General features: G+C 46.7%; 1 protein-coding gene across 3 annotated transcripts in view; it reads left to right on the forward strand.

Moving 5' to 3' along the window:
• Positions 1–27,914, forward strand: part of VPS8 (VPS8 subunit of CORVET complex) — a 233,405-nt gene that overhangs the window by 94,130 nt on the left and 111,361 nt on the right. For all 3 annotated transcript variants that reach the window (XM_063932991.1, XM_063932993.1, XM_063932992.1), the window contains 6 exons: positions 6,350–6,572; positions 7,556–7,645; positions 10,490–10,541; positions 17,847–17,889; positions 19,507–19,579; positions 25,134–25,253. In XM_063932991.1, the coding sequence (XP_063789061.1) occupies positions 6,350–6,572; positions 7,556–7,645; positions 10,490–10,541; positions 17,847–17,889; positions 19,507–19,579; positions 25,134–25,253 (601 nt within the window). The remainder of the gene's footprint in view (positions 1–6,349; positions 6,573–7,555; positions 7,646–10,489; positions 10,542–17,846; positions 17,890–19,506; positions 19,580–25,133; positions 25,254–27,914) is intronic.

Here is a 27,914-nt window from a genome sequence, read left to right on the forward strand (position 1 = left end):
GATCGCACTGGAAGAGTAAGTCTCGAGCTACTCAGAAACTGCTCAGAGAAGTCTTTTCGCAATATTGCGAATCTTTCGTTCGCAATTTTGATAAGCTGAGATTCACTCCCAGTAGGCGGCAGCTTAGCATGTGCAAAGCTGCTAAAAGCAGCTTGCGAGCGAACAACTCGGAATGAGGGCCAATGTTTGTAGAGTGTAAAGTAGACTTAGCTTTTGGGGAATGTGAGGATGACTCTAAAGAGTACATAGACTTCATGGTCACATCGCCACAACCATCTGGGAGTCACTTCCCGCCAACACCACCTCAGGATAGCCAACACGGAATGAATTAGGTCTTTTTATTCACCTGACTGCCAACTGCATGGTGCCTCCCCAAGTCTTGGTGCCCTAGGCTGCAGTCTTATCAGCCTAATAGTAGATCAGACACTGATTATTGGTACAAATGGATAAATTAGATATATCTTTTGGTGCTCTCTTCTGCGTTAATAAATGATCCCTTAAACCAGGGGTTCTCAATCCTACTCAAGTACCGCCAACATGACATGTTTTGTGGATCTCTTCAGTCATGCAGAGGTGAGTTACTCTATGTTTCTGGGTCAATAATTATCTCTTCTGCTTACGCAGACAGAAATGCTTAAAATGTGACCTGATGGGAAAACTTATAGTGAGAGAAATGGGTGTGAGTGGTCAGTAGCTGGGTGCCCGAATAAATATATATACAGGTTGAGTATCCCATATCCAAATATTCCGAAATACGGAATATTCCGAAATACGGACTTTTTTGAGTGAGAGTGAGATAGTGAAACCTTTGTTTTTTGATGGCTCAATGTACACAAACTTTGTTTAATACACAAAGTTATTAAAAATATTGTATTAAATGACCTTCAGGCTGTGTGTATAAGGTGTATATGAAACATAAATGAATTGTGTGAATGCAGACACACTTTGTTTAATGCACAAAGTTATAAAAAATATTGGCTAAAATTACCTTCAGGCTGTGTGTATATGGTGTATAGGTAACATAAATGCATTCTGTGCTTAGATTTAGGTCCCATCACCATGATATCTCATTATGGTATGCAATTATTCCAAAATACGGAAAAATCCGATATCCAAAATACCTCTGGTCCCGAGCATTTTGGATAAGGGAGACTCAACCTGTATATATATATATATATATATATCTATATATATATATATATATATATATGTGTGTGTGTGTGTATAATCTCTCAAAGAAATTGCACTTGCAATATTTGGTGGATTTATTAGTGCAATACACTTGTTTATACAAGCTGATACTAACCACTTCCTCTGCTATGATTTCCTGTTCTAGACAGGCAGATCAGGTTACAGTGGGTGTGTCCCACACGTTTCGTCGTTGGTAACACAACTTCCTCAGAGGGTTATTTTCTCTTTCTTGCCATGTGTTATAGGATATTGGTTCTTCACGTTTTATTTAATTTTTACCATTTGCTTTAATTATTTACTGACATCCAGAACATAAAAATAAACTTTTAAGAAGTCGCTTATCAATCATTTACAACCATTAATATCAAAAACAACACAGTGCACCCCAATATTTGAATTTCCCAATATATGAATCCTTGAGTGCCCCAGCATGAGATTACCTGGTTCTCTTCCTTTTTCTTAGTTATATACTGTATTGCCCCTGGCGCATACCCCCAATGGTTGGGTGTAGGAAGTTATTATGAAGGAGAAGATACAGAAACCTAATTGATGCCACTGTACTAACACATAGTAAACCATGACAAATCACATCTACCCAATAAATAAAATGTTACCTTAAAGCTGCACTGCCACATACAGGTGGAGGAGGAAGAGAGTTGGTTGGACTCTAGAAGGGGGAAACAATAAGTTTGGTCTTGGTCATATTATGTTTCAGGAAGCGATGGGACACCAGGAAGGGGATGGCAGACAGGCAGTTGTAGAAGCAAGAGTGGAGGGGGTGATGAGAGGTAATTGAAGAAGTGGTAGATTTGAGTGTCATCAACATATAGATGTTTTTAAAGGCAGAAGGAGCTGATGCGATTTCCAAGGGATGAGGTGTAGCTGGAGAACTTGCGGTTTCCAGGGACAGACTTTGGGAGATGCCTACAGGTAGAAGAAATGAGGGGGAGGTTTAAAGACAAAGGTAGAGACAGAAGAGAATGGCTTGTTGAGGTAGGAGTGGAACTATGATAAGACAGTCGCAGAGGTCCAAGGTAGAGAGTGTGGTAGGGGAGCGGGTACGCGGCAGTGTCAAAGTTTCCAGACCAATAAAGGAGGAAGAGGAGATCATGACCCTTGGAATTGGCCAAGTGAAGGTCTTTTGTAGCCTTTATCTGGCTAGGTATAGTAGACTGGAGGGTCAAGAAGTGGGTGGGTGAAAAGCAGTGAAGTGATGCAGAGATACAGTCCTCAAGGAGGTTGGAGGTATACAGGAGGAGAGGTAGTGATGTAGTTAGAAAGAGAGTTGGGGCCAAGTGAGAGTTTCTAAAAGTTATTGAACCATTGGCATGTTTGAATTGAAGATGGTTGAAGAGATAGTCTAAATGTGCGCAAGTACAAGGAGTGGGTACGTAGAAGGCAGGACTGTGTGGGACCAAGATTCTAGAGAAGTGTCTATAACATTCTGAAAAGTGTGATTATTTTTTGTCAATTGGGTACTAGGGGGAACTTGAATTCCCAACATCCCTGTCAATGGAGAACCCTCTCTTATGCCAGAGAAGGTTTATAGTATTGAATGAAAGACAGCATAAACAGCTACTGTTGACAGGATTCATGGTTCCCTTCCGTACACAAACTTGCCTTGTACACACAGAGACTTGGTAAAGGTTATCACATATGGGCTTCAATGGTCAGAAGCCAACAGGCCAATGCTGACATATGGAACCCTGATACATTTATACTAGGTGCTTCATCGCGCCCTACGGGCGCTCTTCACACCGTCGCAAGGGGCTACGCCCCCTTAACCCTTGCATGCCTTTCTGGGGTTTAATATTTGTATTATATGGAGTATTACCTGCATTCCTTTGTTAGTTGTTAAATATTGCACAATGAAAGGGCGTGCGATGGTGAAGGAGGCGCAGCCCCTTGCGACGGCGTGAACAGCACCTGCAGGGCACGATGTACAGAATGTAGCGGGTGCGGGGGGGACTGCGGATGGTGTCTGTAGATGCTGCGGGTGGAGGGAGGCAGAAGTGGGGGTGGGGCCCGGATGGGGAAGGTTCGGGAGGTGCTGCGCGTGGGGGAGGGGCAGAGGAGTGGGGGATGCAGATGGGGGAGGGGTCCGGAGGCACTGAAGGTGGGGGAGGGGCAGGGGTGCCACGGGTGGGAGAGGGGCAGGTGTGGGGATGTTGTGGATGGATGAAGGGTTCCGGAGGTGCTGTTGGATGGGAAGGGACGGGAGTGCCGGGGGTGGGGTAGGGGACCGCAGGCACCATGGGTAGGGTAGGGGCAGGTACGGGTGTTGCGGCGGATGGGAAAGGAGGTCCGGAGGTGCTGCAGGTGGTGGAGGGGCAGGTGCGGGGGTGCCATTGGTGGGGGAGGGGTGGGTGAGAGGGGGACCGCTGATGGAGGAGGGTGTCTGCAGATGCTGCGGGTGGAGGGGGGCAGGTGTGGTGGGAGACATATAAGGGGGGTGAATGGTGGAAGGGGCCTGGAGGTGCTGTGGGTGGTGAAGGGGCGGAGGAGTGGGAGCCACGGGTGGTGTAGGGGGTCTGGAGGCACAGCATGTGGGGGAGGGGTGGAGTGCCGCATGTGGTGGAGGGGAAGGTGCGGAGGTGTGGTGCATTGGGGAGAGGTCTGGAGGCGCTGCGGGTACTGTACATGCCATAAAAGGTAGTTGGAGGGTATGCAGTAACAGAGCCAGGACAGGGGTGACAGGGTCAGTACAGGGTTGACGTGGCCAGGACAGGGGTGACAGGGTCAGAACAGGGGTGACGGTGCCAGGACAGGGGTGACGGGGCCAGGACAGGGGTGACGGGGCCAGGACAGAAATGATAGGGACAGGATAAGGGTGACAGGGCCAGGATAAGGGTGAAAGGGCCAGGATAAGGGTGGCAGGGCAAGGCCAGGGGTGACAGGGACATGACAGAACACAGGGCACGGGAGAGATTGGTATTAGGGACAAAACAGTGGTGACAGACAGATGTGTCTTACCGGAGTCACTGCTGCTGGCTGCTGCTGTTCCACTCCAACCTGTTGGGATCTGCTGCTGCTGGAGACTTGGCATGGCTGACTCTCTCAGGCTGGAGTCCTGCTTCCTCTGCCCGTCCGCATCCCTCCCCCCCTCCTCAGTCACACACCGCAGACCTCGCGCAGCTGCCGGGCACTGTGGTAAGGTGAGACTGGAAATGACTGGTTAGCCCCCAGGAGATGCTGCGGCTGGAGGGAGGAGGGGGTCATAGCATGCACGTGGCGCGGACCTCACGGCTTCCGGGCACTGTGGTAAGGGGAGACTGGGAGTGACTGGTTAGCTCCCAGGAGACGCTGCGTCTGGAGGGAGGAGTGGGTCAGAGCCTGCAAGCAGCTCGGATTTCTGCAGCGCTACCCGCCAGCTAAAGTGTGTGAATGAGCTGGGCGCACTCCACTGCGGGTGGCAGCGCTGCAGCTAGCGGTGGGGTTGCCGGGGCTGGAGATAACAGAGGCAGTATGGAACCTGCACAGCGGCAGGTGCCCCACTAAACTGCAGCTAAGAAGCGTGGAGTGTGCCAGAAAGTGACGCTCCTCCGCATCAGAGAGACCCTGCTGAGTATGCCGATGTGGGGGGTCAAGCACACAGTGAGCCGGTGCCCGTCTGTCTGTATGACATACCCCTCACACACCCCCATACCTCCCAAATGTCCCGATTTTCGCGGGACAGTCCCATTTTTTGGGGTCTGTCCCGCTGTCCCACCCGCGGGTCGCAGTGTCCGGCGGTGGGGGGGGGGGGGGGGGGGCAGTTGGAAAGCTCCTGTACTCGCTGTTCTGCTTAGCAGAGCAGCGGTGAATAGTGGAGACAGAGGGAGAGGGGGCATCAGGGGGTACGGATTAATGGGGGGGTTCCAGCAGCAGAGCCGGATTAAGGTGGGGGGGGGGGGGCAGGGGATACGTACCGTTGGCCCCACAGTTTTAGGGGACCCCCCGGCTGGAGTAGCTCTGTCCCAGCTCAGAAGCTCCCCCCCCCCCGTCCTGCCAGCAACAGCGGCAGCATTGTGCTACAGTCAGCACACGCTGCTGCATATTGGCAGGTCTGTGGTGTTGCAGGGAGGCAGCAGTCTCCCTGCTTTCTTCTCCCTGTGCGGGTGTGTAGGGGAAAGCGACCACCTCCTCTGGATTTAGCCCTAGCTGAGGGGCCAAAATCCCATCAAAAAAATAAAAATAAAAATCGAAATTTGCATAAGGGGGCGTGGCCGCGTGGGCCGCGATTAGGCCACGCCCCCAACCCACAGCAGGCACAGCAATGAGATAGGGCTCCCCTGTCACAAGTGCCCTGGGCCCCCCGGACTCATAATCAGCCCCTGGGAGCATGCCAGCAGCTCACAGAGCGCTGGGCATGCTCCCTCACTGACGAAAACGGGGACCCTCCCGTGAATCCACGCCCCCTTTTCGCAGAGTGTGTTTCCCTCCTTCTGCCTGGAGAAAGCTCCTGCAGAAAGCTGGGAGGTCTGCACCCCTGCCTGTGCCATGCCCAATGCCCATGCTATCTGCTTCTGCTCCTGGTCTCCTGTAGATTTGGCCAGATCTCTGTGACTCATTTGACTAACTCCGCCCAGTGTTGTAACTCCGCCCAGCGTTAGCAAATGAATCACAAGGTCACAGAATAGGGCTATTATATAGGAGATAGCATTATAGCCAATGTATCATTATTCACTTTTTAGACATGTTTTCTTATCTCTTGTTGGTTTCCTTTATTACCATCACTGGAGAGATATTCCCCTGGTCTCTCGCACAAATGGACAATAGACATTCTACTGTGTGTTTGTGTTTTTCTTGTGCCAGGAATACTATACACCACTTATAGCGATTGTGTGACTTGCTTCAATGTAATATGTAACAATTGGTTTAGCTGTTTATAAAATATGGACTTCTGGTACAATGAGCCTTCTTATGACCCGAATGCTGTTTATGGTACAAAGCTGTATTTTGTGTGGTATATGATTATTTGGTAGAATTTTCTGATAAAAAAAATGATTTCCATTTTAGTCCAGTGGAACGCTAACCCAATGCAATAATTTTCCCGTAGTATTAGTCTAACGGTAAATATTAGAAGATAAATATCCAGTAGCTCTTTTGATGACTGATTGTATGTGACTGCTGTAGTTATGAGGTGGGACTGACGCTCTCCTCGGTGACTTCTGTGCAGGGACATCCTCTTCAGCCAGATGTATGACAAGCTGAGTGAGAACTGTGTGGCTAAGGGAGTCTTCTTGGAGTGCCTGGAGCCCTATCTTCTGCGGGACAAGCTGCCTGGTCTCACCACTCACGTCATGAAGGATTTGCTCCTCCACTTCCAGGATCGCGGCCTGATGGAGAGTGTGGAGGCCTGTATAGTGCACATGGACATCACCAGCCTGGACATACAGCAGGTACCGTGTTGCCTCATTGCTCTTCTCTTCTCTGGGACTCTTTTATGAGGTTTTCTTCTGCTGTTATTGCTCGTAAATAGACCTTTCGCCCTAACCTTTGGGCGCCATGCTATGCCTGGGGGAAAGAGAAATGGAGAACAGGGAAACGCCATCTATCTTCATTTACTGTAGCTGTCAGCGTGGATTAGTGTGAGGCTCATAGATCTGTGATGCGTAAGTGTCTACACCGTTGTTTCCAGGGGTGATGACGTCATGCGATTATTAGAGGCAGACACGGTTACACGTGGTTCCTCTCCTTTCTTCCTGCTTTTTCAAACTGTTGGTGTATTAAATGTTTGGGTGGGCTCTCTTATTCAGCCATTAGGGTCTATCTACTAAGCCTTGGAGAGATATAAAGTGGACTTAGATAAAGCAGCTCCTAACTGCCATGTTACAGGCTGTTTTGCAATATGACAATTAGAATTGGCTGATTGGCTGGTATATTATCTCCGTCCTCTTTACCTGTCTCCGTGGCTTAGTACACAGACCTCATAGCCTCTTCCAGATTCAATGCTGTTTCATGCCCTATTCTTATGTCATCACCTCACCCTTTTTAAATGTCATCCCTCTACCAGCTTATTGGGTAGATTTACTAAAGCTTCTAAAACAGGCGTTGCCCCTAGCGACCAATCAGAATCTCGCTATCATTTTCTAGAATTCAATAGAGCAACGATGGGTAGAATCTGAATGGTTGCTATGGGCAACACCTCTACTTAGTACTGTAAATCTACCCGTATACAGTATATGTCTACTCCGTGTTGTCACTCTCCTTTAAGTGGGGGGCGTGGCCATGATGACACAATCGTGGAAACATCACCACACCCCTTATGACTTGCCACACCCCTTTTGTTTTCTTCTTAGGTCATATTTTCTTTCTGTTAATGTCTCTCAGTACTGTTACGTCTTTATTTTACCTGAAACCAGATGTAATGTGTATTTTCTAGATTGTCCAAATGTGCTGGGAGCACAGGCTGTACGATGCAATGATTTATGTGTACAACAGTGGTACCAACGATTTTATCAGCCCCATGGAGGTAGGAGTCATAACACACACACACAACAAAATACAGTATCTCCTGGTGGTTACTTGAGTCCATGAAATCCTCATTACTCTTCATGTACAGCATGTGCCACTTCAGATTCTCACAGGAAACCCGCCGGGCTAGCCGCCGCTTTGTAAATATACTCCTAACGGTGATTTTAGCACATCAAGGGGGTGATTCCGAGTTTTTAGCTCGCTAGCTGATTTTAGCAGCTTTGCACACGCTAGGCCGCTGCCCTCTGGGAGTGTATCTTAGCTTAGCAGAATTGCGAACGAAAGATTAGCAGAATTGCGAATAGAAATTTCTTAGCAGTTTCTGAGTAGCTCGAGACTTACTCCTACACTGCGATCAGTTCAGTCAGTTTCGTTCCTGGTTTGACGTCACACACACACACCCAGCGTTCGCCCAGCCACTCCCCCGTTTCTCCAGACACTCCCGCGTTTTTCCCTGACACGCCTGCGGTTTTCCGCACACTCCCAGAAAACGGTCAGTTTCCGTCCAGAAACACCCACTTCCTGTCAATCACACTACGATCAGCAGAACGATGAAAAAACGTTGTTACGCCGTGAGTAAAATACCAAACTTTTGAGCTAATTTACTTGGCGCAGGCGCGCTGCGTACATTGCGCATGCGCAGTTTGCGACTAATCGCTCCGTAGCGAAAAAAATAACAAGCGAACAACTTGGAATGACCTCCCAAGTTCAAGAAGTTAAAATCAATAGGAGCCACATCTACACCCATTCTTTGACTTCTAGTCTAATTGGTTGGATTGGTCAACCAGCCATTCAGGAAGTGGGAAATGTGTTACATTTGCCACACATCTGGTTGGTTGGCTCGGTCAACCAATTAGATGGGGAATCTAGGAATTTCCAGCGTCATTTATGGGTGGGCAGGGAATTGTTTTTGTCCCTGTCAATAGGTCAACACTATATGGTCGACATGTTCAAAAGGTTGACGGGTAAAAGGTAGACTGTGCTTAAGGTCGACAGGTTCAAAGGTTGACACTTTTTTTTTTCATGTTTTTCCAACTTTGGGGGGTATGCAGTTCGTTCCGATCATTTCGGAGCTAAGGAATTCGCCCCACATGAGTATTCAATTAGAGCCGTTTTCAGCCGTTTTGATGGCATTTTCGCCTTTTTTATTAAGTGAAAAAGCGTTGGCGAAAAATGCCTCAAAATCGGCGAAAATGGCCCTCATTTTAGATGGAAAACAAGGGGATTCGCCGATCCACGTGTTTTCCCGCCCCTACCACATTTTTCGCCTAGGCGAAAATCCGTCCCTGCTATTGCATAGGGCAAATCCCCATTCGCCCTAAAAATAGCTGAAAAGCTCAGTTTTTTCACCTAGGCAAAAAAAACGGAGCTAATTGCATACCCCCCTTTGGCTTGATTTACTTTCCACTTGGACTACCATTGGGATTAGTAACCTGAGCCTCCTTGACCGAAGCTTGGCGAGCTAAGTGAGCCCGCGAGGGTATACATTTTCACTAATTGGGCTCACACAGGGTTAAATATACAAAATGACACACCCAAATAATTTAAAAGATTGTGTCGACCTTATCCACTTTCTACCTTTTCTATGTCGACTTTTTGACCCTGTCAACAATGCTTGTCGACCATATGGGGTACACCTAATGACTGTCTAACTATTTACTGTAGATCTTCTATACGACTCCTTCGGGGACATGGTTACACTTATAATGGGGAACCCCTTTTTAAAGTTCTAATGATAATCAGCCTAGGGTGACTAGCGCTAGCTATAGAATCCTCATGGGTGGCCATACTGTCTGTAGGCAACATGCAACACTCCTACTGTGGAACTACACATCCCAGCATGTCCTGCCGCACTTTTGCTGTTAGGGCATGCTAAATCTATGGCAGGACATGCTAGTACTTGTAGTTCAGCAGCAGCTGGAGTGCCGCACGTTGCTTATCCCTGATCCCGGGACGTCTGATGATCAGATTGCTGATACGACTTAATTCATTAGCGCTGTTAATGCTCATTGTAATTATAAAGGGGAAAATAACAGATGTGTGTAGTTAATTTCACTTAAATTCATGTATTTTGCATTGATGGTTATATGGTAAATGCCAGGTTTGCATGAATTGCTAACACTGTTAAGACACTATTCTCTGAAGCGTATACAACACTTCTTTCCAATATTGTATTGTGTACAAATAGACAAATGCTACTTTAGGCGTTTACTATCAACATTACAGTGCCGCATCTATACACTGTCTCTGTGCTATTGTGGTGTGTATCGTGTTGATTCCTGAGGTAAACTTGTTGCACATAGAAGTAATTGTGAAATTTTAATTTGTGCCTCTTTTCCTGATTTTGATCATAACACAAAAAACACCAAGTGTGTCCAGGGCTTATGTTGCTGCATTGTGTTCATTCAGACCTGGTTTGACAGGAGAAGTGGGTGTGAAATTGAAATACCGTGCCCTGTCACATACTATGCACGGCAGCCATCTTTGTTTGGTTCTTGCATGCTAGAAATGTGCTTGATGAAAAAGCTGAGTATAACTGCATTTCCTATTAGCCTGTCGCTCCTTAGTATGCATTGTGCAATCAGATCAGTTCTGGGTAGCTCACACCACCATAATATGAAGTAACAGCCGTGTTCTCATTGAGTTTGCAGCAGGGAACCAGAGAATGAACAATTGTGTGGTAGACAAACAACAAATCTCTAGCAATCAGTGCATAGAGCTACACAGTACACGTGTTATTCAGGTTTAGAAAAGCAATTAATGTATTATTCATTATACTGTTAATGTAGCTTTATTATTTTAAAACTTAAAGTAGGTTGTTTTATTTTTCCTGTTCATGTAGAAATTGTTCAAATCCATTTCTGCACCGATCAGCTCCGGCAAATCCCTGACAGGTATGTTGTTGACTGCTCGTACATATTTATACGTGCAAGTTAATATACTGAATGTAATGTTCCTCAGGGACCGCAGGGGGTGCTGTTGCCATGACTCCCTAAATCTTAGTGATTATCTTTAATATGCAAAGCAGCATATAAAGAGCAGATATGAATAAAAGGCCGAGATTTATGATGGTGAGAATTGAAGTTACTAATTGGGCAGGTTGGGTTACAGTCAGTTTGGGGCTGTCATATTTTGCCCGCTCCTACCGGCACCAATAAAAACCTGGCGGACCCTGGCTAGGGGGCGGGGTATAGGGGACAGGAGGCTGGGTAATTAAAAGTAACCCATTGGTACCCGGACGCCTCCCATCCAGCCTATACCCCAGCGTGAATACTCCTGTGTCCCCTATGGACTCAAAGGAAAGGTTTACCAAGGTAAGAACACAGGGGCGTAACTATGCGCATTGGGGCCCCATAGTACAGTTAGCCAGGGCCCCCCCTTCCCCTTCCGCTCTGCCCCGCCCGACTGCAAGAGGCACCCTCTCCCAGCGGGTGGGCACTCACCAATAGGGGTCCGTTTTCTGAAGTGTGCTGCTGCCTCATCTGCTGCTCTCTCGGCCGGCTCCATCTAGAGGAGGAGGAGGTGGACGCTGAGAGGAGGAGGAGGTGGACGCTGAGAGGAGGAGGAGGTGGACGCTGAGAGGAGGAGTGGTGGACGCTGAGAGGAGGAGTGGTGCCCGTGGTCCAATGATGTCCCTACAGACTCAGCCACACCTCCTCCCAGCGTTAGTTAGGACTCAGGAGAGGCGGAGCCAGCCGGGTGAGCAGCAGCACAGCATGAGCACACTTCTAGTGTAAAAGCAGCCAGCGCCGGGGCTAAGCAGCTAGTTGCAGGGGAAGGGCAGGGCCCCAGAGACGGCTCGGGCCCCATAGCAACCGCATCCCCTGCACCTATGGTAGCTACGCCCATGTAAGAACATAAATCCTGTTTTCTCATACGTCCTAGAGGATTCTGGGGTCCACTTCATAACCATGGGGTATAGACGGTTCCACAGGAGCCATGGGCACTCTTAAGACTTTTCAATGGGTGTGAACTGGCTCCTCCCTCTATGCCCCTCCTCCAGACCTCAGTTTTAGAAATGTGCCCAGGCAGACTGGATGCACTCTAGGGGAGCTCTACTGGGCTTCTCTGAAAAGACTTATGTTAGGTTTTTTATTTTCAGGGAGAACTGCTGGCAACAGGCTCCCTGCTTCGTGGGACTGAGGGGGCAGAAGTAGGAACCAACTACCTGAAGAGTTTCATGGCTCTGCTTCTGGCTGACAGGACACCATTAGCTCCTGAAGGGAACTGAACGCTAGCCGTGTCTAGATGCTCACTCCCACAGCACGCCATCACCCCCCTCACAGAGCCAGAAGTCACAAGACAGGTGAGTAGAAGAAGACAGATCTTCTATCAAGAAAAGTGACGGCTGAGGTACAGCGCGGCTGGCGGGAGCGCAGCTCGCCATTGCATCCCACACACACAGGCACTGCAGGGAGGGGGGGGCGCGCTGGGCAGCAAAAACACCTCTATAAACTGTCAAAAAGGGGGCATAAGATGCCCAGGCACAGCCCTACCCCCACCAGTATAAATATTATGAAAAGTTTCTGAGGTAAAAACGCGCCATTGTGGGGGCGGAGCTTCTTCCTCAGGCAGTCAGCACTCTGCTCAGCGCCATTTTCTCCGCAGGCTGCAGAGACATCGCTGGTCCTCCTTCACTTCTGACTACAAGTATCGGTGCAAAACAGGAGGGGGCACAAGCGAATTTGGTGCTTTACAAGTGTGTTTTACTGTGTAAAAAGCGCTGCATGTCAGTGGGCATTTTGTGTTCACAGGCATTAGATACCGGCGCTGCGGTTGTGAACCGGCTTCTCCTAAACTGTGTCCCTCTGACAGATTTTACTGTGGGTCTGTCCCCTAATAAGTCCCAGTGTGTCTGTGTGTGTGTTGTACACGTGTGTAAGACATGTCAGAGGCAGGGAGTTCCTCCCCGGAGCAAACCATTTTAGGGACACAGAAGTGTAATGTGGTGGCGCTGCCGGCACACCAAGAGCCTGCATGGGTGAAAGAAATACGTGATAGTATGTATCATATCAATAGGAGATTAGATAAGTCTGAATCTCATGCTGAGTGCTGGAGAAAATCTGTGGAAGATGTGATTTTTCAGGGCTCTGTTCTTCCATCTGCAGGCGACCCCTCTGGGTCACATAAGAGACCATTTGCGAATATTGTGAATACTGATACCGACACGGACACTGATTCTTGTGTCGACGATAGTGACTCCAGGGAAATGGATCATAAATTGGCAAAAAATATACAATATATGATTGTAGCTATAAGGGAAGTTCTGGAAGTCACGGAAGCCACTCCTGTACCTCAGGAGAAGGCTTATTTCTATAAAGAAAAGAAATCTAAGGTCACTTTCCCTCCTTCCCACAAGCTTAATACACTCTTTGAAGGGATGTGGGTGAATCCCGAAAATAAATTTCGTATTCCCAAGAGAATTCAGATAGCTTATCCTTTCACGGTGGAGGACAGGAAAAAATGGGAGTCACCCCTTGTGTTAGACAGTGCACTGTCCAGGTTGACAAAGAAGGTAATTCTCCCTGCACCTGGCACGGCTTCACTAAAAGAGCCGGCAGACCGAAAGATGGAAACTACATTGAAATCCATTTATGTTGCCAATGGTACGCTGCTCAGGCCAACAATTGCTTGCGCGTGGGTGAGTCGCGCTATTGAAAAATGGTCAGAAAGTGTGTCATCAGAAATTGACACGATTGATAAAGATGAGATACTCCTTAAGTTAGGGAATATCAAAGACGCTGCCGCATACATGCTAGAAGCGATGAAAGATATTGGACTCTTGAGTTCACAAGCCGCTACCATGGCAGTATCGGCTCGGCGGGCGTTGTGGATTCGCCAGTGGAACGCGGATGCAGATTCCAAAAGAAATATGGAGGCTCTCCCATATAAAGGTGAGGCCTTATTTGGCGATGGACTGGATGCGTTAGTCTCGGCGGCTACCGCAGGTAAGTCGACATTTTTACCCTCTGCGCCTGCACCTGTAAAAAAGACATATCACCCGCACATGCTGTCCTTTCGGAAAATAAATACAAAAAAGTGAGAGGTTCCCCTCTTCTTTGCCGGTAGGGGAAGTGGAAAGATAAAGAAGTCCACAGCGGCTGCAGGTTCCCAGGAGCAGAAATCTACCCCTACTTCTGCCAAATCTTCAGCATGACGCTGGGGCTCCTTTGCGGGAGGCCGCTCGGGTGGGGGCACAGCTCAAACTGTTCAGCCAAGGTTGGATTCTGTCTGGCCTGGATCCCTCCCTGGGTGTTGCAAATAGTGTCCCAGGGATACAAGCTGGAGTTTCAAGACGTTCCCCATGGCGATTTTTCAAATCGACCTTGCCAGCTTCTCTTCCAGAAAGGGAAGCAGTAACAGCGGCAATCCAAAAATTATGTCAGGATCAGGTCATAGTCCTGGTACCTTTGTCACAACAAGGGGAGGGGTTTTATTCAAGCCTTTTTGTAGTTCCGTAGCCGGACGGCTCGGTCAGACCGATCCTAAACCTTAAATTATCTGAATCTCTTGAAACGATTCAATTTCAAAATGGAATCACTGAGGGCAGTGATTTCCAGTCTGGAGGAGGGGGACTACATGGTGTCTGTAGACATAAAGGATGCTTACCTGCATGTTCCCAATTTTTCCTCCTCACCAGGCTTATCTGAGATTCACGGTTCAGGATTGCCATTACCAATTCCAGACGTTACCTTTCGGTCTCTCCACTGCGCCGAGGGTATTCACCATGGTGATGGCAGAGATGATGGTTCTCCTGCGTCAAAAAGGAGTCAGTATAATTCCTTATCTAGACAATCTCCTGATAAAGGCGAGATCCAGGGAGCAGTTGTTACAAAACATCACACTCTCCCTGTCAATACTCCAACAACACGGTTGGATCATAAATTATCCAAAGTCACAGTTGGAACCGACGACAAGATTGTCTTTTCTCGGAATGATTCTGGACACAGAAGTTCAGAGAGTATTTCCAGAAGTTCAGAGAGTATTTCTTCCGGTGGAAAAGGCTCTGGAAATCCAGAAAATGGTAAAACAGATATTGAAACCATCAAGTGTGTCGATCCATCAGTGCATTTGGTTGTTGGGGAAGATGGTGGCGGCCTTCGAGGCCATACAGTTTGGCAGGTTCCATGCCAGAGTATTCCAGTGGGACCTGTTGGACAAGTGGTCGTGGTCACACCTACACATGCACAGAAAGATAATCCTGTCGTCATAAACCAGGATTTCGCTCCTGTGGTGGTTGCACAACTCTCACCTGCTAGAGGGACGCAGGTTCGGCATTCAGGACTGGGTCCTGGTAACCACGGATGCAAGTCTCCGAGGCTGGGGAGCTGTCACTCAGGGGGAAAGCTTCCAAGGAAAACGGTCAAGTCAGGAAGCCTGCCTTCACATAAACGTGCTGGAATTGAGAGCCATTTATAACGGCCTTCAACAAGCGGTACATCTTCTTCAAGATCATCCCGTGCAGATCCAGTCGGACAATGTAACAGCAGTCGCGTACATAAACAGGCAGGGCGGAACGAAAAGCAGAGCGGCAATGGCAGAGGTGACGAAGATCCTCCTCTGGGCAGAAAGACATGTAAAGGCTCTGTCAGCAATTTTCATTCCGGGAGTAGACAACTGGGAAGCAGACTTCCTCAGCAGACACGATCTCCATCCAGGATAGTGGGGCCTCCACCAAGAAGTCTTCGCAGAGGTAACAAGTCTTTGGGGAGTTCCTCAAGTAGACATGATGGCATCTCGTCTCAACAAGAAGCTTCAGAAATATTGTTCCAGGTCGAGAGACCCTCAAGCAATAGCAGTGGATGCGCTAGTGGCCCAGTAGGGGTTATGGTCGGTGTATGTCTTCCCTCCACTTCCGCTGATCCCAAAAGTGCTCAGGATCATAAGAAGAACAAGAGTTCGAGCAATCTTCATTGCCCCAGACTGGCCAAGGAGGGTTTGGTACCCAGATCTTCAGGAGTTGCTCATAGAAGATCCTCGGCCTCTTCCTCTTTGCGAGGACCTGCTGCAGCAGGGGCCGTGCGTGTATCAAGACTTACCGCGGCTACGTTTGATGGCATGGCTGTTGAGCGCCGGATCCTAGCCCGAAAGGATATTCCCAAGTAAGTCATCCCCACCCTTATTCAGGCCAGGAAAGGAGTAACGTCGAAACATTACTACCGTATTTGGAGAAAATATGTGTCTTGGTGTGAATCCAAGAAGGCTCCTACGGAAGAGTTTTCAGTTGGGACGTTTTCTCCATTTTCTGCAGGCTGGTGTGGAGGCGGGCCTCCGATTGGGGTCAATCAAGGTCCAGATTTCGGCCTTGTCAGTGTTCTTCCAAAAACAATTAGCCTCTCTTCCAGAGGTTCAGACGTTCGTGAAAGGGGTTCTGCACATCCAGCCTCCATTTGTACCTCCAGTGGCACCATGGGACCTTAATGTGGTGTTGCAGTTCCTTCAATCGGATTGGTTTGAGCCTCTACAAGAGATAGAGTTGAAGTTTCTCACTTGGAAAGTGGTGATGCTTTTGGCATTGGCATCCGCACGGCGGGTGTCTGAATTGGGGGCCTTGTCTCACAAGAGCCCTTACCAGATCTTCCATGAAGATAGGGCAGAGTTGAGAACTTGTCAACATTTTCTTCCAAAGGTGGTTTCATCTTTCCACATAAACCAACCTATTGTGGTGCCAGTAGTTACTGACACGTTCACTGAGTCAAAGTCTCTAGATGTGGTTAGGGCTTTGAAGATTTATGTCGCTAGAACAGCTCGAATACGGAAAACAGAGTCTTTGTTTGTCCTGTATGCTCCCAACAAGATTGGGTGTCCTGCTTCCAAGCAGACTATTGCGCGTTGGATCAGAGGTACGATTCAGCATGCTCATACTACGGCTGGATTGCCGTTACCGACGTCGGTGACGGCCCATTCCACTAGGAAGACCCGGGGGGTCTCGGCATTGCAAAATTGCTGAGCAGCTACTTGGTCGGGGTCAAACACATTTGCAAAATTCTACAAGTTTGACACCCTGGCCGATGAAAACCTCAAGTTCGGTAAATCGGGGCTGCAGGGTCATCCGCACTCTCCCGCCCGTACTGGAGCTTTGGTATAAACCCCATGGTCATGTAGTGGACCCCAGCATCCTCTAGGACGTATGAGAAAACAGGATTTTGATACCTACAGGTAAATCCTTTTCTCCTAGTCCGTAGAGGATGCTGGGCGCCTGTCCCAGTGCGTACTTTACCTGCAGCTTTTGTTATTAGAGTTACACAAGTTGTGTTATATTAGTTTCAGCATGTTGCTGCAATTGGTTCATGCCTGTTGGCGTGTGTTCTGTTGAATGCCATGTTGTGCGGCATGGTTGAGGTGTGAGCTGGTATGTATCTCACCACTAGTATTATAGTAAATTCTTTCCTCGAAAATGTCCGTCTCCCTGGGCACAGTTTCTATAACTGAGGTCTGGAGGAGGGGCATAGAGGGAGGAGCCAGTTCACACCCATTGAAAAGTCTTAAGAGTGCCCATGGCTCCTGCGGAACCGTCTATACCCCATGGTCATGAAGTGGACCCCAGCATCCTCTACGGACTAGGAGAAAATTATTTACCGGTAGGTATCAACTGTTTTTGTATGGTGACATCACCAGGAATTACTGTTATAGCCCACCTGTAGTGCCAACTAAAATGCATGGAAACCAAATGTGTCCACCGTATAGGAGTAAGCCGTAAGGCATTGGTGTTGAGACTTGGTGCTTCGGAACACCCTGCACTAATTCATTTGGTATGCGATGCATGTATTAATGGGTGCGACTACTTTTTTTTGGTGGCGTTTTCATCCGTAAAGTGACGGGGAACCCCAATTAGTGCACCGTGTCCACTCGCATGGCTCACTGCGCTCGCCATGCTTTGCGTCAAGGTGCCGCTCTCTGCTACCGCTGCGCTTGGCACAGGTTACTATACCTAGTCGTGGTCCACGTGGATCGTAAGGTATGAATAAGTTCAGAAAATTATTTTTTTTTTTAAATGCATGTTGACCCTTTCCATGTCGACCTAATGCATGTCGACCTAATGCATGTCGACCAATAGTGGTCAACCTAATGACCGTCGACCTAAGTGTGGTCGACCTAATGACCGTATCCCGGTGCGACGGCAGTAACACTGTATGAGGACACATGGAGTTTGGGCATTTCATATCCCGTTTCATGAAAGCGTGTTTTATTTCTCCTAGATGAACAAGTTGTGATGGGAAACAAGCTCCTCGTTTATATAAGGTAAATGTTGTATTTCCCCTTATTGCTTATGTGTGGCAATGTCCAACATTAGACTTAATGCTGCATTTACTAAGTGGCGGCGGCGTCATGTTAATGTCCAAAATGTAAAATGGCAATGCTTTTACCAGCACAGCACGGCTATAATACAAAGCATTGCCCAATTTACATTTTGGGCACAAACACGCTTGGAAGTGGCTTTTAGAAGCCACCACTGCGTTTTGTGCATGTGCAATAGGAAACTCACCAGGAAAATGACAAGCATCATGCGTGTCTCTGGGCCCCAGCTCACGAGGTGTCAGTCACCATGTGTGTCTCTGGGCCCCAGCTCAGCAGGTGTCAGTCACCATGTGTGTCTCAAGCACCCACCTAGTCAGTCACCATGTGTGTTTCTGGGCTCCCACCTCACGAGGTGTCAGTCACCATGTGTGTCTCTGGGCACCCACCTTAGAAGGCGTCAGTCACCATGTGTGTCTCTATGCCCCCACCCTAGGAGTTCTCAGTCACCATGTGTGTCTCTGGGCCCCATCTCAGGATGTGTCAGTCACCATGTGTGTCTCTGGGCCCCACCTCAGGATGTGTCAGTCACCATGTTTGTCTCTGGGCCCCATCTCAGGATGTGTCAGTCACCATGTGTGTCTCTATGCCCCCACCCTATGAGTTGTCAGTCACCATGTGTGTATCTGGGCCCCATCTCAGGATGTGTCAGTCACCATGTGTGTCTCTGGGCCCCCACCTCAGGAGGTGTCAGTCACCATGTGTGTCTCTGGGCACCCACCTTAGAAGGCGTCAGTCACCATGTGTGTCTCTATGCCCCCACCCTAGGAGTTGTCAGTCACCATGTGTGTCTCTGGGCCCCATCTCAGGATGTGTCAGTCACCATGTGTGTCTCTATGCCCCCACCCTAGGAGTTGTCAGTCACCATGTGTGTCTCTGGGCCCCATCTCAGGATGTGTCAGTCACCATGTGTGTCTCTGGGCCCCCACCTCAGGAGGTGTCAGTCACCATGTGTGTCTCTGGGCCCCACCTCAGGAGGTGTCAGTCACCATGTGTGTCTCTGGGCCCCACCTCAGGAGGTGTCGGTCACCATGTGTGTCTCTGGGCCCCCACCTCAGGAGGTGTCAGTCACCATGTGTGTCTCTGGGCCCCACCTCAGGAGGTGTCAGTCACCATGTGTGTCTCTGGGCCCCCACCTCAGGAGCTGTCAGTCACCATGTGTGTCTCTGGGCCCCCACCTCAGGAGGTGTCAGTCACCATGTGTGTCTCTGGGCCCTCACCTCAGGAGGTGTCAGTCACCATGTGTGTCTCTGGGCCCCATCTCAGGATGTGTCAGTCACCATGTGTGTCTCTGGGCCCCCACCTCAGGAGGGGTCAGTCACCATGTGTGTCTCTGGGTCTCCACCTCAGGAGGTGTCAGTCACCATGTGTGTCTCTGGGCCCCCACCTCAGGAGGGGTCAGTCACCATGTGTGTCTCTGGGCCCCCACCTCAGGAGGTGTCAGTCACCATGTGTGTCTCTGGGCCCCCACCTCAGGAGGGGTCAGTCACCATGTGTGTCTCTGGGTCTCCACCTCAGAAGGCTTTCCATGTACTTATGTATCAGTATTAACTGTCATGACAGCTCCAGTTTGGCTGGGCGGGCGTATCCTTTGGGAGACATCCCGGAAGACTTAGTTCCACAGGTGAAAAACCAGGTCAGTTTTGATTGACTTTTGCTGCCGCATCACGTCACTATAATTCCATTCTAAGTAATACTGTTTTAATCTCGTCATTATTTTTATGTTAAGAAGCTTCTTTACCATTATTTGGGTACTCTGCATCTGTTTATTACTACGTCCAGTTGTTCCCTTTGCCACTGATCCGCTTGAAGCTATTTAAATTGCCATTACCGCATGTTACTGTGGCATGAGTCCCAGTTCTCTGTTTTGCACTTTTCCCTTGTCTGGAGTGTAACTGGTAATGGTTGTATACATTCCTAGTATTATGTAAACAAACCAAACACACATACAGTACATACTTGATAGTAAAGGAAGTAGAGTGTTAGAGGAAGCTATAGTAAAGGAAGTAGAGTGGTATTGGAAGCTATAGTAAATGAAGTAGAGTGGTAGAGGAAGCTGTAGTAAAAGAAGCAGAGTGGTAGAGCAAGCTATGGTAAAGGAAGTAGAGTGGTAGTGGAAGTGTAGTAAAGGAAGTAGAGTGGTAGTGGAAGTGTAGTAAAGGAAGTAGAGTGGTAGTGGAAGTGTAGTAAAGGAAGTAGAGTGGTAGTGGAAGTGTAGTAAAGGAAGTAGAGTGGTAGTGGAAGTGTAGTAAAGGAAGTAGAGTGGTAGTGGAAGTGTAGTAAAGGAAGTAGAGTGGTAGTGGAAGCTATCGTAAAGGAAGTAGAGTGGTAGAGGAAGCTATAATAAAGGAAGAGTGGTAGAGGAAGCTGTAGTAAAGGAAGTAGAGTGGTAGGGGAAGTGTAGTAAAGGAAGTAGAGTGGTAGTGGAAGCTATCGTAAAGGAAGTAGAGTGGTAGAGGAAGCTATAATAAAGGAAGAGTGGTAGAGGAAGCTGTAGTAAAGGAAGTAGAGTGGTAGGGGAAGCTATAGTAAAGGAAGTAGAGTGGTAGAGGAAGCTATAATAAAGGAAGTAGAGTGGTTGTGGAAGCTATAGTAAAGGAAGTAGAGTGGTAGTGGAAGCTGTGGTAGAGGAAGCTATAGTAAAGGAAGTAGAGTGGTAGTGGAAGTGTAGTAAAGGAAGTAGAGTGGTAGTGGAAGCTATACTAAAGGAAGTAGAGTGGTAGAGGAAGCTATAATAAAGGAAGTATAGTGGCAGAGGAAGCTGTAGTAAAGGAAGTAGAGTGGTAGAGGAAGCTATAATAAAGGAAGTAGAGTGGTAGAGGAAGCTGTAGTAAAGGAAGTAGAGTGGTAGAGGAAGCTGTGGTAGAGGAAGCTATATTAAAGGAAGTAGAGTGGTAGTGGAAGTTGTAGTAAAGGAAGTAGAGTGGTAGTGAAAGCTATAATAAAGGAAGTAGAGTGGTAGAGGAAGCTGTACTAAAGGAAGTAGAGTGGTAGTGGAAGCTATAGTAAAGGGAGTAGAGTGGTAGTGGAAGCTATAGTAAAGGAAGTAGAGTGGTAGTGGAAGCTATAGTAAAGGAAGTAGAGTGGTAGTGGAAACTATAGTAAAGGAAGTAGAGTGGTAGTGATAGCTATAGTAAAGGAAGTAGAGTGGTAGAGGAAGCTGTAGTAAAGGAGGTAGAGTGGTAGAGGAAGCTGTAGTAAAGGAAGTAGAGTGGTTGTGGAAGCTATAGTAAAGGAAGTAGAGTGGTAGTGATAGCTATAGTAAAGGAAGTAGAGTGGTAGAGGAAGCTATAATAAAGGAAGTAGAGTGGTAGAGGAAGCTGTAGTAAAGGAAGTAGAGTGGTAGAGGAAGCTATAATAAAGGAAGTAGAGTGATTGTGGAAGCTATAGTAAAGGATGTAGAGTGGTAGAGGAAGCTATAATAAAGGAAGTAGAGTGTTAGAGGAAGCTGTAGTAAAGGAAGTAGAGTGGTAGAGGAAGCTGTAGTAAAGGAAGTAGAGTGGTTGTGGAAGCTGTAGTATAGAAAGCAGAGTGGTAGAGGAAGCTATGGTAAAGGAAGTAGAGTGGTAGTTTAAGCTATAGTAAAGGAAGTAGAGTGGTTGTGGAAGTTATAGTAAAGGAAGTACAGTGGTAGTGGAAGCTGTGGTAGAGGAAGCTATATTAAAGGAAGTAGAGTGGTAGTGGAAGTCTAGTAAAGGAAGTAGAGTGGTAGAGGAAGCTATAATAAAGGAAGTTGAGTGGTTGTGGAAGCTATAGTAAAGGATGTAGAGTGGTAGAGGAAGCTATAATAAAGGAAGTAGAGTGTTAGAGGAAGCTGTAGTAAAGGAAGTAGAGTGGTAGAGGAAGCTGTAGTAAAGGAAGTAGAGTGGTTGTGGAAGCTGTAGTAAAGAAAGCAGAGTGATAGAGGAAGCTATGGTAAAGGAAGTAGAGTGGTAGTTTAAGCTATAGTAAAGGAAGTAGAGTGGTTGTGGAAGTTATAGTAAAGGAAGTACAGTGGTAGAGGAAGCTATATTAAAGGAAGTAGAGTGGTAGTGGAAGTCTAGTAAAGGAAGTAGAGTGGTAGTGGAAGCTTTAGTAAAGGAAGTAGAGTGGTAGAGAAAGCTATAATAAAGGAAGTAGAGTGGTAGAGGAAGCTGTAGTAAAGGAAGTAGAGTGGTAGAGGAAGCTATAATAAAGGAAGTAGAGTGATTGTGGAAGCTATAGTAAAGGATGTAGAGTGGTAGAGGAAGCTATAATAAAGGAAGTAGAGTGTTAGAGGAAGCTGTAGTAAAGGAAGTAGAGTGGTAGAGGAAGCTGTAGTAAAGGAAGTAGAGTGGTTGTGGAAGCTGTAGTAAAGAAAGCAGAGTGGTAGAGGAAGTAGAGTGGTAGTTTAAGCTATAGTAAAGGAAGTAGAGTGGTTGTGGAAGTTATAGTAAAGGAAGTACAGTGGTAGTGGAAGCTATATTAAAGGAAGTAGAGTGGTAGTGGAAGTCTAGTAAAGGAAGTAGAGTGGTAGTGGAAGCTTTAGTAAAGGAAGTAGAGTGGTAGAGGAAGCTATAATAAAGGAAGTAGAGTGGTAGAGGAAGCTGTAGTAAAGGAAGTAGAGTGGTAGAGGAAGCTATAATAAAGGAAGTTGAGTGGTTGTGGAAGCTATAGTAAAGGATGTAGAGTGGTAGAGGAAGCTATAATAAAGGAAGTAGAGTGTTAGAGGAAGCTGTAGTAAAGGAAGTAGAGTGGTAGAGGAAGCTGTAGTAAAGGAAGTAGAGTGGTTGTGGAAGCTGTAGTATAGAAAGCAGAGTGGTAGAGGAAGCTATGGTAAAGGAAGTAGAGTGGTAGTTTAAGCTATAGTAAAGGAAGTAGAGTGGTTGTGGAAGTTATAGTAAAGGAAGTACAGTGGTAGTGGAAGCTGTGGTAGAGGAAGCTATATTAAAGGAAGTAGAGTGGTAGTGGAAGTCTAGTAAAGGAAGTAGAGTGGTAGAGGAAGCTATAATAAAGGAAGTTGAGTGGTTGTGGAAGCTATAGTAAAGGATGTAGAGTGGTAGAGGAAGCTATAATAAAGGAAGTAGAGTGTTAGAGGAAGCTGTAGTAAAGGAAGTAGAGTGGTAGAGGAAGCTGTAGTAAAGGAAGTAGAGTGGTTGTGGAAGCTGTAGTAAAGAAAGCAGAGTGATAGAGGAAGCTATGGTAAAGGAAGTAGAGTGGTAGTTTAAGCTATAGTAAAGGAAGTAGAGTGGTTGTGGAAGTTATAGTAAAGGAAGTACAGTGGTAGTGGAAGCTGTGGTAGAGGAAGCTATATTAAAGGAAGTAGAGTGGTAGTGGAAGTCTAGTAAAGGAAGTAGAGTGGTAGTGGAAGCTTTAGTAAAGGAAGTAGAGTGGTAGAGGAAGCTATAATAAAGGAAGTAGAGTGGTAGAGGAAGCTGTAGTAAAGGAAGTAGAGTGGTAGAGGAAGCTATAATAAAGGAAGTAGAGTGATTGTGGAAGCTATAGTAAAGGATGTAGAGTGGTAGAGGAAGCTATAATAAAGGAAGTAGAGTGGTAGAGGAAGCTATAATAAAGGAAGTAGAGTGATTGTGGAAGCTGTAGTAAAGGAAGTAGAGTGGTAGAGGAAGCTGTAGTAAAGGAAGTAGAGTGGTTGTGGAAGCTGTAGTAAAGAAAGCAGAGTGGTAGAGGAAGTAGAGTGGTAGTTTAAGCTATAGTAAAGGAAGTAGAGTGGTTGTGGAAGTTATAGTAAAGGAAGTACAGTGGTAGTGGAAGCTATATTAAAGGAAGTAGAGTGGTAGTGGAAGTCTAGTAAAGGAAGTAGAGTGGTAGTGGAAGCTTTAGTAAAGGAAGTAGAGTGGTAGAGGAAGCTATAATAAAGGAAGTAGAGTGGTAGAGGAAGCTGTAGTAAAGGAAGTAGAGTGGTAGAGGAAGCTATAATAAAGGAAGTTGAGTGGTTGTGGAAGCTATAGTAAAGGATGTAGAGTGGTAGAGGAAGCTATAATAAAGGAAGTAGAGTGGTAGAGGAAGCTGTAGTAAAGGAAGTAGAGTGGTAGAGGAAGCTATAATAAAGGAAGTTGAGTGGTTGTGGAAGCTATAGTAAAGGATGTAGAGTGGTAGAGGAAGCTATAATAAAGGAAGTAGGGTGTTAGAGGAAGCTGTAGTAAAGGAAGTAGAGTGGTAGAGGAAGCTGTAGTAAAGGAAGTAGAGTGGTTGTGGAAGCTGTAGTAAAGAAAGCAGAGTGGTAGAGGAAGCTATGGTAAAGGAAGTAGAGTGGTAGTTTAAGCTATAGTAAAGGAAGTAGAGTGGTTGTGGAAGTTATAGTAAAGGAAGTACAGTGGTAGTGGAAGCTATAATAAAGGAAGTAGAGTGGTAGTGGAAGTGTAGTAAAGGAAGTAGAGTGGTAGTGGAAGTTATAGTAAAGGAAGTAGAGTGGTAGTGGAAGTTATAGTAAAGGAAGTAGAGTGGTTGAGGAAGCTATAATAAAGGACATAGAGTGGTAGAGGAAGCTATAATAAAGGAAGTAGAGTGGTAGTGGAAGTTATAGTAAAGGAAGTAGAGTGGTAGAGGAAGCTGTAATAAAGGACATAGAGTGGTAGAGGAAGCTATAATAAAGGAAGTAGAGTGGTAGTGGAAGTTATAGTAAAGGAAGTAGATTGGTAGAGGAAGCTGTACTAAAGGACATAGAGTGGTAGAGGAAGCTATAATAAAGGAAGTAGAGTGGTAGTGGAAGTTATAGTAAAGGAAGTAGAGTGGTAGAGGAAGCTGTCACTCTGCTTCCCGCCCTTCGCCTGGACAGGCTGTTATCGCAGCCCACGTCCTGGGAAGAGCATGATAGTAAATTTGCGTGAAAATATTAATTTTCACAATGCGAATTAAGGTGAAAAATATTACACCCCTTAGAACTCAGTGGTTTATATTTTCATACGCTGCTCTGTTTTCTACTTCTGGGCCAGTTCACACAGATGTATTTGCTTATATGAGACCCGTTGCACTCTCTCTGATTGCATGCAGCATATTGATCTATTTCAGTCCAATGTCCTTGTGTATACCCCCATGATGCCCAGTTAGAGGGAAACAAATAGTCCCTGAGTTTGCTGTGGGTGGGCTCCGAGGGATGCAGAATTACAGTATATGCCTCTTGTATATATATATATATGTATATATATGTATATATATATAATGCAAATACGCCGGTAAGAATAGACCCAACCTATTATTTTCTTTCTCTCCAGGTCTTTGAGTTCCTCATACACTTGCACTCGCCAGAGGCCCCCCATGATGAGGAGGTGTACCCCTATATCCGCACCTTGCTGCATTTTGACACACGAGAGTTCCTTAATGTTTTGGCATTGGTAAGAGTGGTCATTATGGGGTTCATGTTTTATCACTGCTGCTTCCATATTGTTTAGTAACTAATTCTCATTGCTACATTTGCACCATTAAAAATGCATAGTTTAGTAATGTTACTGAGGAATATTTCTGGGGCCAATGTTCTGTTATAAAAGGCATTTGTATTAATAGTCTGAATATGCTTATTAAAGTGGCTGTGAGTGCCCAACACGAATGTACATCACAATATACCGCACTGTTCAGCTGTATTCACCGCATTCCGAGCGGAAAGACTTTTGCTGAAGCCCAGATGATGCTGTATGGCTGCAGGGTAGAGAGCAAGCCGTGCCCGTCACTGTGGACTGCATTATGGTGGGACGGGTTGGACAGTGGGTGGTACAGAAGACTGACCCCCTCTGAACGTTTGCACAAATGATATTCTATTTCCTCTTGCGTGGTATTAAGTTATCAGACACCTGAATAATATTCTGTGTGGTGCAGTTCATGATCTTTGGTTTCCTTTAAGCATATCTGAATATTTGATCTATCATTTGCTGACTTGTAAAAGTAAAGGACAGTGTAATAGTCGTGGATGGTACGTCCGGTCTCTGTCATGTGCAGTAGAACCCACTGCTGTAATAGACGAAAGGACAGTCTGGAGGTGAGTGGAGAGGGATAGGGTTAATCCTAAACCCCGGCTCCGCTAACGTGACCCGGTGAATGACGTCACAGAAATACTACTATACATATAATTGATATAGGGCCTCATTCTCAGTCGCATGCACTGCAGACTTTTTTGCTACTGCGTATCCGTTTAAATTGCACCGCGTCTGCGACCTGATTGTGTTTGTACCGAGTCTCAGCTGCGATTTGAGACGCACGCACCGATAATTCTATTGAAAATGTAAGGAGCATTCCTGAGCGGTGACAGAGACAGGACTGTTGCTGGCGTGTCGCTGTAAGTGGTTGCGTACACAAATGCTGACACGCCCGCATAGGAGGCCATACTTTGCCCCCGCCGCAGGGCTTCTGCAAGTTCAACCACTCAGGATTTCACCGTGTAAGGACGCTGTCAGCGGACGTCTCGGTCCTTGCAGACGCACGGATGCACACCGCGGAGGGGCTTTATAGCAACATTTGCGTAACATTGCGGACAGCCAACCGCAATAGACACCGGCTCGGAATCAGGCCCATACTGTCTAATGAAAACTTTTTCATTCTAACAATCGTGCATCAACAAAGCATTTTTAAACGTTTGCTGTAACCCATAGCTACCAATCCGATTCCAAGTATTATTTTTGGAACAGTTTAGGAAGTATAGCAAATGTTCAGCATCCTTTGACACTATACGAATGACTGGTATACAGTAGTACTTGGCGATGTGAGACATCAACCGGCATCGCTCCTAGAGTGCAATAGAGTTAATGGATAATGCATTTATTCCCCAGATCCACTTGTCCTTCGTGATTTATAGAGGATAAGTACATGCACATCTGGAAGAGCTACCGGGCACAGGCTGCTCAGACTGAATAAAGTAGAGGTTCTCTTAAGTATTATTTCTGTAAAAAGCTGTTTATCTAATATTATTAGAGTGTCGCAGAACACCGTCCCCATTTTCTCCTTTTGTACGAGTCGTAGTGTCAACATTTTTTCTTGCCGCACAGTCAGGAAGTCTGTGCCCATCTCCCCCCCTCCCCCCCTCAAATGCTCCGCTTTCATCTGCTTGGGGAAGGTTTGCTTATTATCAACACCACGACTCGGCTTTAGTTCAAAGGGAGGACGTTTAATCGAAGCGTCTCTCTCCCCCTCTGAAGTCTCTTTTTTCTGATGCACAGTCCTCGGGAGACTCGAATAAAATTAAATGAGGTTTATTCAATTCCCTCCAAGCTCATAATCTGGGAAGAGAACAGGGAATGATAATTAAGTTGTTGGGAGACATCTGACGATGAGGCCACAGTAAGGCACAGGGTGGACTGGCACGTATTTGTCCGGGGTCACTGCCTATCACGGAATCATCTGGTCCATGTGCATCGGACACTTTATGGAACCTTGTTTTTATATACAAACGGACTATAATATATATAAGGATATCAGGACAGCATTACTGCCTCACAGCACTGAAGTTCATGGGTTCAACTGTGTGGAGTTTGTATATTCTCCCCGTGCTTGCATGGGTTTCCTTCGGAGTACTCTGTTTTCCTCCCACAATTCAAAAATATAAATAAATATTTTGGGATTTTGGGTTAATTGCCTCCTAACGAAAACAAATTACCCTAGACGGTATAGGTGTATGTACATGCGATAGGGAATATAGAGTGTAAGCTCCGCTGGGGCAGGGGCCGATGGGAGTGGTCAGATATTCTCAGTAAATCGCTGCAGAATATGTGTGCGCTATATAATAATAATGTTCTGGATGTTTTTATTTTTAGAAATACCTAAGAAACCTTTACTGAAGTTGCTTTGTAGGTTTTGGGCGGGGGAAGGTGGAGGGGGGGGGAGTACATGGTTTAAGCATTTCGGTAGCGCTGACCTGATTTAACTTAGAACACAAAAGCGCTCTGTAATTACACCATTCATGCCTCCATCCCTTTGTTTCACGATCTACTAATAGAACCGGGTCTTTAATTGATCTTTCGTCTCATATGGGGGACACTGCATACTGGGGGTTTAGAGAAAGGAAGATG

The sequence above is a fragment of the Pseudophryne corroboree genome, chromosome 7, assembly GCF_028390025.1.
Source record: "Pseudophryne corroboree isolate aPseCor3 chromosome 7, aPseCor3.hap2, whole genome shotgun sequence".
NCBI classification, from domain to species: domain Eukaryota; kingdom Metazoa; phylum Chordata; class Amphibia; order Anura; family Myobatrachidae; genus Pseudophryne; species Pseudophryne corroboree.